Genomic DNA, 12,674 nt, shown 5'->3' with positions numbered 1-12,674 from the left:
GGCACCTTCTTGCAATATTCTTGATGCTATGTTCTTCTAAGACTTGGAAGGATTAACAAGAAGATAAAATCAGAACTTGGACCTAGAGTCCTATTTGTGACTTATGACTAGGGTTGTTTTCATCACACCGTCTAGAACATGGCCTTGTGTTGATAGTAACACTTTCTGGAATGGCAAAATGCTCATTGATAACACAAAGAAAAACATACTAAAAATCTGCCTATACCCTTGCTAATTTCATATTACCAAATCACTCTGATTCTTCAGTGTTCTATCTTGGCTCAATCTAATATCTTATAGGTTTTTATTAATAGGTAATTTAATAATTTATCAGTTTATAAGGTTTTGATCTTTCACGGTCTGGTCCAACTATCACACCTTTACTCTTGCTGCCTCAAAATCAAAGGTTTAGAGGGACATACTGGAAACATAATGTAAAGTATTTGATTATGTCGTTGACTGTTATCACATTGACAGTGATAGTGGCATTCATTCCCAGGGGTGCTACATATCCAGTGCAAGGAACAGTTGTCTTACCCAAGAGGCCAAAGGCGTTACCTGTTGAGAAGCAGTAGCAGTGACCCAGTCCCAGTTCTAATAACATTCTCTTTATAGAAAACATGGGCATTGATCCTAAAGCTGTCTCTCACTAGCTCTACCATTTTGCTGAAGTCGCTTAGCTTTCTGGGCCTCAGTTCCCTCATCAAAAAATTGGGATAAAGAATGTTGTTTAATTTCTTCTATTTTAAATTACAGTAGGCCCTTCATATCCACAGGGGATTGGTTCCAGGACCCTAGAGAACATCAAAGTCTGAGGATGCTTAAGTCCCTTAATAGGCCCTGCATATCCCAAGGTTCCCCATACACTGTTGGATGAATCACTGGATACCAAGGGTTGACTATATTTCATATTTTTATTACATTTACATATTTTAACTCCTATCCTATAAACCTACATTAATGGCAAACCCTTGTTATTCTGTAATTTTTTAAGGCATCAGCTAAATCCTGCAAGTAGTTCCTTAACCCCCTAAATATTAAGGAAACATGTTTAAAACTCCCTTTCCTAAATCCATTGAAGACCCAACAGAATACAATAATGAAAGAATATCAGGAGTCTGATAAGATAGCATAGTTTCTTCTAACGTTCTCAGAAAATTAACATGGGGATATGCATAATAGATAGACTGAAGTAGGTGATTTTAGCTTTGAATCAAAGAAGCACTGACTGACCCAGAAAAATGAAAAGTAAAATATCAAGAGGAAAATCAGTAAGAGATATTCCTCGTTCTGAGTTAATAGTAGTGAACCAGGCAGAGAGGAGCTAAGACAAACAGGCAAAAGGGAAAGCACCAAGATGTTAAAGCTACCTCAAAACCAGGACTTTATAAATTCAGGACTGTACACCAGTTGCCAGGCTTAACGCTTTGTATGAAGAAATGTTGGCTACACAATCCACTTTCTGATTTTAACAAAGTTTTGGTATTTTAAATTTCTTCACTTTACCAGATTCCCAGTTTCACCTTCATTGCAAACCCAGACCAGGTGGGGAGGGGGTGTATTTGAAAATGAAGATAACCGCCTTTCAATTGTGAAAGAGTGGTGTAAAGGCTGTTTAAGTTGGAGATAATGGCTTATATGAATTGTGTGTAATGTTGCATTAACTTGTTGTAATTATCATTATTAAAACTACAGCCAAATACTCACCATGTGCTCTACAGGGCACATTAACTATATAAAAGACATCATCTGTGCCCTCTAGGAACTTAGCCTAAAAGTTCAAAGCAGTGAGTTCAACACTGATACATGAAGAAAGTGGATTATACTGTATCGACCTAGAACTAGGCAGTTCAACAATTAGAAGATTCAGCTAAATCTTACTTTAAAAACTAAACCTCAACAAATATAATTTAGTTTTTAAGGTTAAAATAAAGTGAAGCAGGAAATATAAGATAATTCATCAAGGGGCATTAACTCAAAAATTTCCTCTATCCTTGACCCTCATTTTACTGCCTAAGATATAAAAAGGCTGGCTTCCCCTATTTTCTTATCTTGGATAGGTGTGATCAGGCTGGCACTTCTGATTTGAGCAAGCCAGCAGCATTAAAGAAGGGGGAGAGGAGTCACACCTGACCAGATCTTCAACTTGTTTTTTGAGTATGCTTGTCTCTGCCTCTCTCACTGTTTCTTCTGCTGCTGAAAATATGATTAATATCTATGCATTTGTAAAACTCTGCATTGTAAGCAAGGCTGTGACTTTTCCATCCCAACGAGGTTGAGGTATGGAGTTAATGAGAAGGGAGACTGTGGGGAATGAACAGGAACATGCCAATGTTAAAGTAATTGAGCATGAATATCAAACACTGACTTGGGAACGGTCTTCATTTGCTGAGGGAAAGTCGGATCAGCTGGTGGGCAGATGGGATGTGCAGAGACCTGCATTCACCACCAGCCCCAGAATTTCCATATCATCACACGCTATACCTTATAAGCAAAGCACCTTTGTGTTTCCACCTAGAATCATGTTTCCTTTTTCCTCTCTTCATTTTCCTACCTTTTTCTCTTCCCTCCTTCCTTTCTGAGACAGGCTCCTTCTCTTCTTTATGAATTATCTAATCTCCCCACAAGCCTCATGAAGAATTTAAAGTTTTGTGATTTCAATACCTGACGTTTCTTTCTTAAAAAATACGTACTTTACTAATGCCAGTTTAGAATTAAACACAGATGACGGTGCTGTGGCTAGAATTACTAATGCTATAATTTTTATTTGAAAAACTCTTCACTGTCTTCCAAAACCACTGAGACCTTGAATTACTGGTTACTTTAATACACTACCATGTGACTTATATCATTCCCAATTAGATCATTTATATGTTCTTAAGTGGCAAGGATCTTTGAAAGATTTGCATAATAATGAGAAAATTAACACCTTTTCAAAAGATGTAGGTTATTACCAATCTCAAGTTGTAGCAAATAGTTTTATTCAAAACAGAGTAATAATAATTTCAACAAAACTAAATGTTAAAGAAAAGATGTTAATTCTAAATTCCAGTGAGTACACAATTATGCATTTTTACAAAAATTCATTTACAAAGATGATTTTAGCAGAGTTTACAAAACCAAAAAATGCACACCTGAAATGTACATTAATTGGGAATTGGTTAAATGAAATAAGACACATTCATTAAATGAAGTTAAAATGATCCATGAGAAACATATAATAATGAGAATATAGGCAACAATTGTGTATTATTAAATGAGCATATATAAATTATAAGCTCTTTTTAAATATATATGTTTAAAGAATTAATTTTTACATAATGGTAATAAAATTTCCCCAAGAGTGTGTTCCAACCTGTCATTTTGTAAGTTTCCAATTTTTTTTCCTCATTAAATTTTTTTAATGGGTCTCAAAATTCTGTGACAAATTTTTGGTCAAGTTGTTTCCATTGAAAAGTACTGATTTTAAAAACTAGTAACTTAAAACTGTCACACACAAAAAAGAAAACCAACGTGGTCCACAAAACATTCTCCTTTCCTTCTGAAGGTTTTATGATGCATTGTTATCATTAACCAGTCTTTCACTACTAAACTTAAATGGCCAGTTGAAACAAACAGTTCTGAGACCGTTCTTCCACCACTGATTAAAAGCTGGGTGGGAGGTATTAGGGATAATATTCATTTAGCCTTCTGAGCTTTCTGGGGAGACTTGGTGACCTTGCCAGCTCCTGCAGCCTTCTTGTCCACTGCTTTGATGACACTCACGGCAACTGTCTGTCTCATAGCACGAACGGCAAAGCAACCCAGAGGTGGATAGTCTGAGAAGCTCTCAACACACATGGGCTTGCCAGGAACCATATTAACGATGGCAGCATCACCAGACTTCAAGAATTTAGGGCCATCTCCCAGCTTTTTACCAGAATGGCGACCAATCTTTTCCTTCAGCTCAGCAAACTTGCATGCAATGTGAGCCGTGTGGCAATCCAGTACAGGGGCATAGCCAGCACTGATTTGGCCTGGATGGTTCTGGATAATCACCAGAGTAATGAAGCCAGCTGCTTCCATTGGTGGGTCGTTTTTGCTGTCACCAGCAACGTTTCCACAACGAACATCCTTGACACACACGTTCTTGACATTGAAGCCCACGCTGTCCCCAGAAGAGCTTCGCTCAAAGCTTCATGGTGCATTTTGACAGATTTTACTTCAGTTTTAACGTTGACTGGAGCAAAGGTGACCACCATACCAGGTTTGAGAACGCCAGTCTCCACTCAGCCAACAGGAACAGTACTAATACCATCAATTTTGTAGACATCCTGGAGGGGCAGGCGAAGGGGCTTGTCAGTTGGACAAGGTGGTGGCAGGATGTGATCCACAGCCTCAAGCAGTGTGGTTCCACTGGCATTGCCATCCTTATCGGTGACTTTCCATCCCCTGAACCAAGTCGTGTTAGCACTTGGCTCCAGCACGTTGTCACCATTCCAACTAGAATTGGGCACAAATCCTACTGTGTCAAGGTTGTAGCCAGTTTTCTTAATGTAAGTGCTGACTTCCTTAACGATTTCCTCGTATCTCTTCCGGCTGTGGGGTGGCTCAGTGCAATCCATTTTGTTAATACCAACAATGTGTTGTGCCACCCCCAGTGTGTAAGCCAGAAGGGCATGCTCCCGGGTCTGCCCATTCTGGGAGATACCAGCTTCAAATTCACCAACACCAGCAGCAACAATCAGGACAGCACGGTCAGCGTGAGATGTCCCTGTAATCATGTTTTTGATGAAGTCTCTGCGTCCTGGGGCATCAATGATAGTCACGTAGTATTGCTGGTCTCAAATTTCCACAAGGAGGTATCAATGGTGATATGATGTTCACGCTCAGCTTTCAGTTTATCCAAGACCCAGGCATACTTGAAGGAGCCCTTTCCCATCTCAGCAGCCTCCTTCTCAAATTTTTCAATGGTTCTTCTGTCGATGCCACTGCATGTGTAGATCAGATGGCCAGTAGTGGTGGACTTGCCTGAATCTACGTGTCCAATGATGATAATGCTGACATGAGTCTTTTCCTTTCTCATTTTGGCTTTTAGAGGTAGTCTTCATGACACCTGTGTTCTGGCGGCAAACCCGTGGCGAAAAAGTGTAAGTTTCCATCTTGAATGTATATTACAATTGCTAAAATAAAAAAACTATAAAAGGTAACCAACCAATGAGTTTATCAATGTCTTCCTATACACTGTGAAAATTGGAAACATAGAAAAAGCAACCATATGGAAAGATCTTGAACAAAAAAGTGTTTACATTTTACCTTAGTAGCGTAGTATTCTCTGACTTCAGGCCTAATAGAATCAAAGTCTCCATTGATGAATTCAGGCAAAAAGCTGAAAGAAACAGTAAGTCAAGTAAGTCAACTAGTTATTTCTATTTATTTTTGAAACTTTAAAACTGTGGCCAAGTGTTGTGGCTTGCAACTGTGAGCCCAACACTGAGAGATTGAAGCAGGAGGACTGCTTGAGGCCAGGAGTTCAAGACCATCCTGGGCAACATGGCAAGACCCTATCTCTACAAAACAATTAAAAAATGAGCTGGGCATGATGGTGCACACCTGTAGTCTCAGCTACTTGGGAGGCTACACGGGGAGGATCACCTGAGCCCAGGAGTTCGAGGATATAGTAATCCATGACAGCATAACTCCAGGCTGGGTGACACAGCAAGACTCCATCTCTAATTTAAAAAATAAAAAATAAAACTGTGATTATAAGGACCAAAGAGAAAAGTAATATACTCAGAACAAAACCAAAAACACAGAAACTATTTTTAGAGAGAACAGGATGTTATACCATACACTCCTGGTTTCAATGACTGAGGCAAACAATCGGTATCCAACCAATTCATCACCTGAGTCACAATGTCAGAGAATACTTATCTTTTTCAACAAATAGATAAAAATTAAAGGTAATTGGTTTAAAAAATCCTGACAGAAATACTCATCTTTGCATATTACCTTGTACATATATATAAGGTTTTACATTATTGCACCTCACCCAAGTTCAGAAATTTCAACAGATAGGAATAGAACAAATGATCATGAGGATTCTTTGAAATTCTGTGCCAAGCAAGAGTCAGTTCAAAGACATTTTCCAAATATTCTATCGACATATGTCTAGAAACAGGAATCTTTTAGTTAAGTCTGAAATACTACAAGAGTCAAGGTTATTAAATATAGAGAGAGATTCCCAGATGTGGTTGTTTCTAATAATAGTACTACTGCCTTTACTTTTCTCCCTGCTATATTTTTAAGTCATTTTAGAAAGCATACCTTACTCCATCTATTATACATAAGCCATCATTTGCTATTTTTACATAAAATATTTACATGACCTGGTAGAGTTTCTTCCCACTTAAAACACCTAATTGTAGAGAAATAAAACATCCCTGGATTTCTCAGTACTGTGCAGAAACCCTTAGCCTGCTGAGCCTCAGAAATGTGTATGATACAAACAAGGGAACGGTTGCTTTCACTTCCCGTAAAAATATTCCACCCTTCACATGCCATGAGAATTAAAACTGTAACCATTTATCTAGTTAATTGCTTTGATTCAAAATACGAAAACTTCTTAGGTCTTCTCAAGAGGGCCAAACTGTTATCTGATGAACTAGGTCCCTAGCTCAAGAAGACTGGGGTGTTATATTTCTGGGTATTACATGTCAAAAAAGGTGAAGCCACAGAACTTGGAGAAAACTCTATGTCATAATATATAAAACATGGGGGGTGTTATCTGGCTCCTGGAGACATTTTATTAATATACCAAAGGGGTTAGGATTCAGGTCCAGAAAATTTCTAAGGAGACCCTTTCAGGAGGGGAGAAACACAGCTGTATATTCTACTTAGTAATAAGAAAAATAAAAAATAAAAATATATTGCCTTATCCGTCACCTATGGGTGTACAACTACCAGCAGAGGACAATGGACCTGGCCTTCACTGCTTGGGCCAAGGGGTAACAAACTAGGGCAAAGGGGACTAATGTTATGACACATCTCTCTCAGAAAATCTGATGTGTGAGTTCAGAAGAAAATTAATACAGACAAAATTTGGGGAAAAAAATACTAACCTTGTCCTTTAGCACATTTCTTTTTGTAAGGTTCTTGACTCAATTGAAAATATTATTTCTGAGGTCAAACCTAATCTAACTGATATCTGTGTTGGGCCACCTCTTCTTTGTGTTACCACAAAGATCTGTACCATATAAACTCCTTAGCTCGGACGAGTTAGGCCCAACTATTTTTTTATTAGTCGATTCATTCCACAAATATTCTCTGAACACTATATGCAAAAGACTATAGCTAATTTCAGAAAAAAGTAGAACTGGAAAGTAAATGTGAGTACTTAGGTGTTTAAATCACATCTGGTTTCAACATCTTCCCGTAAGTTTTCTTCCTGGAAACTTCCCTGTACACTGTATCTATTACTTTCAATTTCATTTTATACCTATTAAGGTAAATAATTTATACCTTACCACTGATAGGACCAAAAATAGACTATTAAGTTTTTTCTCTTTATTTTTTCTTGTTGTATGAATTCATTCATTTTCAAAGTTTCTTTAAATGCTTGCACCCATCACCATATAACTGCGTGTAAATTAATACTCAGATGAATCACAGAACATTAGGGCTGGAAGGAATAAAAGAAATTACCCTTCTAATATTCTCTTTATCCTTTCTGAAGAACTGAGATCCAAGACATCAAGGGCATTTTATCTGTAAAGCCAATGTCCAATCTATTTCACCAAGTAAAGCAACCATTTAAAATTAGCACTCTGGGTCTGGTTCAAGCAACATCCTGGGAAGGCCGACTTTACGTTGCTCTCCAAATTTTAGTCTCTCAGATCTCTAGAACCAATTTGGCAGTTTCCAAATAGTATATTGATTTTGTCAATAAATAAAAACGAAAAATAAAAGCTGATACACACAGGCAACTGAGCATCTATCTCCTTAGGGACAAACCATCCTAAAGACAATGAGGTCTCCCTATATCTTACACTGTGAGTAATGAAAGGAAGCATTCATGCAAATTCACTTATATTTTAGTGGAAAATATTAATAGGAACACAAACTTATATAGGTAATAGATACCTAACTTCTGGTAACTTTTAATATAATTTTCTCCAATGTAACATGTATGCTTTCATATTGAATCAGGATGCTTATTTCTAAGAAGACCCATGCCAAAAATACACCTGGCATTCATGCTGAGATGACTAAAATAATTATAACTTTTCGTCATATAATGCACTCGTTTTTGAAACTTGCTGAAATGTACTTTTTGACGGTGCAATTAAAAGCTCATCTCACTTTTCCTGAGGTGCCTGTTGCCATGGTGCCTGGGCACTCTGAAGAGGTACTTACTGAGGATGACACTTCACAGATGTAGAAGAGCTACGTTATGATATAAATGACAGTTTACACAAGCAGATTATTTTCAGAACTCTTTGGGGACTGATTACGCATAGCAACTGACTAGGGGTACATGGATTTGTGTAGCCACTGACCATGTTTCTACCTACTGTCGACTTAGGCACACCGATCTCTCTTTTCTTTGCTATCCTCAATCTATGAGGACTGACTTGTTAGTACTGAAAGGTGTTCCAAACTCTCCACAAATGGCCCAATCAGACTCCTTTAACATTTTCATTTTACCTCTTACCATACTGGTCACTCATTCATTACAAAATAAGAGTCTAAAAAGTACTGAGATCAATTAGTGAACTTAAGATCCATCACATGTAATAATCAAGAGGGAGGCTGATAAATTTAGGAAATATTCTAAATACAGTGGAGTAGATAGAATATAACTACTGCCTTTACAGGGCCTTTTCTGATACCATTGAATGAGACTGTCCCTCCATAAAGCTGTTTTTTTTTGTTGTTTGTTTGTTTTGTTTTGTTTTGCCCCCAGGAAAGACATTATTGCTCCCTTAAAACTTGAATAGCACTAAAATCTCTTACTTTCCATTTCATTTTAAGCAAGTTCTATGTCTTCCAGCTTCTAACAGATGGTAAGGCCTCTGCAGCAGGATCTGTCTCTGATTGATCTTGGTACACCCCAAAGGATGAAGGACACTGACACTGAAAATGATATAATAAGATGACAAGGTAGAGAAGGAGAAAGAAGGGAAGGAGGAGGAAATGAGGCGGGGGCTGAAAGGGAGAGAAGAGGAGTAGGAGGAACAAGGAGAAAAGGAAAGAAGGGTGAAGAGAGAGGAAAGGGTGAAGCGGGGGAAGAAGGGATAGGAGGAGGTGGAAAATGGTACAAAGAGGAAAGCCAGGAGAGGAAAGGAAGGGCTAGAGGGGAGTAGAAAAGAAGAATGAAGAAAGAAACATTTATTAGGCACTTATGATTACAACTGCCCTTCCCCCCACTCTCTAGCTTGTGCAGATTATTTAAGCTTTCTGAACCTCATGTCTCCATGTATAAAATGAGGATAATTTAGAGTGCTTGTGAGGATTAGGAGTTAATATATGTGAAGCACTTGGAAAATGCCTGGCACACAGTAAGCATAGTTTGAGCTATTCAGTTCAAATAAAAATTACTGCAAGTGAAGTTAAGTAGTTTGCCCTAGATTATAATAAGAGGTAGAGCCAGAACTCAAATCCAGACAGTTCAATCTTTGTTATTCAATGGCTAAGTATACAGTCTCCCACATACATGCATTTACGAAACAGCACAATGACGCTTTTGGTAGAGAACGCTCTCTGCATAAATGTACTCTTTCCTGCTGATTTTATTAATCACTAGTAATTTGGTCAACCTATATAGTTTATAAAGGTTTCCCTGAGGCACAAGAGTAAAAGGATTTGTGCTAGTGGTACCAGAAAGGAGGACAGGATTTTGAGGATAGACTATGTTAGGAGAAGAAAGTTTGGGAATATTGTTGAAGAAAAGCATGCCTACAGACCTAGAAAGATAGTAGGAGTTGGTCTGAAAAAAGTAGGAATGAATCATTTAAATATTTGTGCTAATATTCTCCGTAAAATCATATAAACTTGGTGGTGGGGGAACAAGAGTGACACAAAATATAATATATAAAAATGTTACCACATTTTGACTGTGTTTATAAATACAATCAGCGCAACTATTTTCAATAAATAAGTCTCTAAATACAATAATAGTGTCAAAAGATATGTAAATATTTGTGTAACTTTGGGTAAAAAAACATTCTTAGGAAAGACAGAAAACACAACAATAAATAAGCTGACAGATTATGTAAAAATGTAACACTATGTTAATAAAAAGATAAGGTCAAATTATAACTTTTACATATGCAAAATATATAACCCGTAAGAACTGCTGTCCCCAATACACCGAGAGCACCCAAAAGTGGTAAAGGAAAAAGACACAAATAGAAAAAGGGCCAAAGCCTATTCACACCAGCAGTAAGTATATGAAAACACGGTAAATCTAAAATAATTATCAAGCAAATAAATTTTAAAGCAAAAATAGAGTACTTTCTTTTATACCAAAACTCAAAAATTAAGAAAAGTGAAGTGGGTATTGACAAGGCTGAAATAGTGAAAATAGGCACAAACACAGACTAGTGAAGTCGTGACTAGGATACTGCCTACAAACAGGCAATCCCACTTGAGGAATCCATCCTGGCTTTTTTGTTTGTTTGTTTTTGTTTTGTTTTCACAGTACCTAGGATATCTGCACAATAAAGCAAGGGATATAACAAGGAGAGAAAAAAACTGAATGTCCAACAATATAGGGAAGGTGGAATAAAACATTATGTAACCTGTTAGGGAAAGCAGGCAGCTTTTAGACGAGCTAACCACTGTCTACTGCTCTAGAGGGAATGCCCATCACATGTTACTAAGTAAAAAAAGCCTAAATATATTTGTGCATTTTTGTATAAACATAAAGGAAGTTATGGAAGTGAATGATTCAAGCTATTCCCACTGATTATCTCAGGGGATGGGATTAGTTTTTCTTTGAAAAATTTTATAAAGCATACCTTAATTTAATAACCTAAAAGAAAATTAATAATGCCACTTGTGAAAGCAAATAAAAATGTGAAGGAAAATGAAAAATTAACTGAAAATGCTTAGACTCTAAGAACATTAAATAGTACTTAGCAGCCACTGAGGTTGTTATAAATGACTTTAGTTAAGTTACCCAAAGAAGACAGTGTTTTATCTCTTAGAATAATTGATTGCATCGTCTCAAACTGTCTAGCCCAAGATTCATCACAAGGCAGAAAATAACAGTTTCCCAAAATAATTATTTAAGGATGTCTTTATATGCTAACGACATCCAGAGGGAAAAAACAGTAACAAAAACATTAACAAATGAAATATAGATAGAATCTCCGTATCACACAGTTACAATAATGATTGGGGAACAGAATGAGGATGGATCAATGACAAGAAAAAATATATAATTTTGCAGAAGATCTCTTGATTGAGACAAAGAGGGAAACACAGAAAAAGCTGCCAAAGAGAGGAAGACTTGAGGGCTCTTACCCTAGAGAAAACCTTCTAGGAAACATATTTTTTTGAATATTTGTTCTATGCCAGTCTCTGTATTTTATTCACACATTTTATGTTTATTAATTAATATAATTTTAGCTAATTTCCATAACACTCCTATCAGGCTGATTTTTATCATCTGAATTTTATGGCGGAAAGCCAGGGCTGAGTGATATGAAGCCACTTGCACTGGTGTTACACAGATTCACAAGGTCTTCTCTCCTCCTTCTCTTCCTCCTGCTTTCTTCATTGAACAACATATGCCCTTGACTAGCATAGAGAAGTAATCCTGTTCCACCTCCTGCACAGGATGCAATTTCGCTTCTTCCAAAATCCTGGCCCTTGTCTGTAATCTGCTTTGCTTGCGTGCCCAACAGAGGGGCACAGTCATCAAGCGGCAGCAGGAGGGCAATGCAAAGTTGCCCCACAGCACAAGTGACAGGCCCCCAGGCACACTCCTACGTGAAGCTAGGTTCATGGTTTGTTTTAATGAATGGAGAAGTAGGGAAGGGAGGCACCATCACAAAATCACATGAGGCTTCTAGACAGCGTATTTCATTCTAGTTAGTAAACAAACAAATCGAATATTCAATTCCATAACTGAGCAATCAACATAAGCAATGTAAATTTTATGGGTTAGTAGGAAATTAAAACATACAGACTGCTACTTCCACCCCTGCAATGGGAATTAACCTCTCACTGCAGCCACTTAGAAAACCACACAAAAGAAGCAGAAATTCAGACAGTGGAAAATGACAGCTCTGGGAAGTGATTACTGTATGATTCTATAATAGTGGATACATGTCATATATTTGTCCAAATCTATGCAATGTAAAACACCAACTGTGAACCCTAACGTAAACTACAGACTTTGGGTGACAATAATGTGTCAATGTTGGTTCCTCAATTGTAAAAAAAAAAATTATATCACTCTGGTGGGGGGTTGTTGATAATGGGGAAACTAGGAATGTGTGGGGACATGTGCTATCTTGGCTGTCTTTGTATCCTTCTCTCAATTTTCCTGTCAACCTAAAAACTGCTCTTAAAAAATAGCCTTCCCCGTCTCTACTAAAAAATACAAAAAACTAGCCAGGCGATGTGGCAGGCGCCTGTAGTCCCAGTTACTCGGGAGGCTGAGGCAGGAGAATGGCGTGAACCTG

General features: G+C 37.6%; 1 protein-coding gene and 1 pseudogene across 3 annotated transcripts in view; both read right to left on the bottom strand.

Moving 5' to 3' along the window:
* The window catches only part of TPK1 (thiamin pyrophosphokinase 1), a 401,164-nt gene that overhangs the window by 196,283 nt on the left and 192,207 nt on the right, over positions 1–12,674 (bottom strand). For both annotated transcript variants that reach the window (XM_003896790.5, XM_031665051.1), the window contains one exon: positions 5,296–5,368. In XM_003896790.5, coding sequence (XP_003896839.3) covers positions 5,296–5,368 — 73 coding nt within the window. The remainder of the gene's footprint in view (positions 1–5,295; positions 5,369–12,674) is intronic.
* Positions 3,387–12,626, bottom strand: LOC101022540 (annotated as a pseudogene). Its single transcript, XR_004183093.1, has 3 exons — positions 8,995–12,626; positions 5,296–5,368; positions 3,387–5,102 (listed from the first exon to the last, which is right to left on the bottom strand). The product of XR_004183093.1 is annotated as an elongation factor 1-alpha 1 pseudogene (transcript).

Source organism: Papio anubis, chromosome 4 (genome assembly GCF_008728515.1).
Source record: "Papio anubis isolate 15944 chromosome 4, Panubis1.0, whole genome shotgun sequence".
NCBI classification, from domain to species: Eukaryota; Metazoa; Chordata; class Mammalia; order Primates; family Cercopithecidae; genus Papio; species Papio anubis.
The sequence above is the reverse complement of the archived record's forward strand: the minus strand, read 5'-3'. Positions and strand labels throughout refer to the sequence as shown.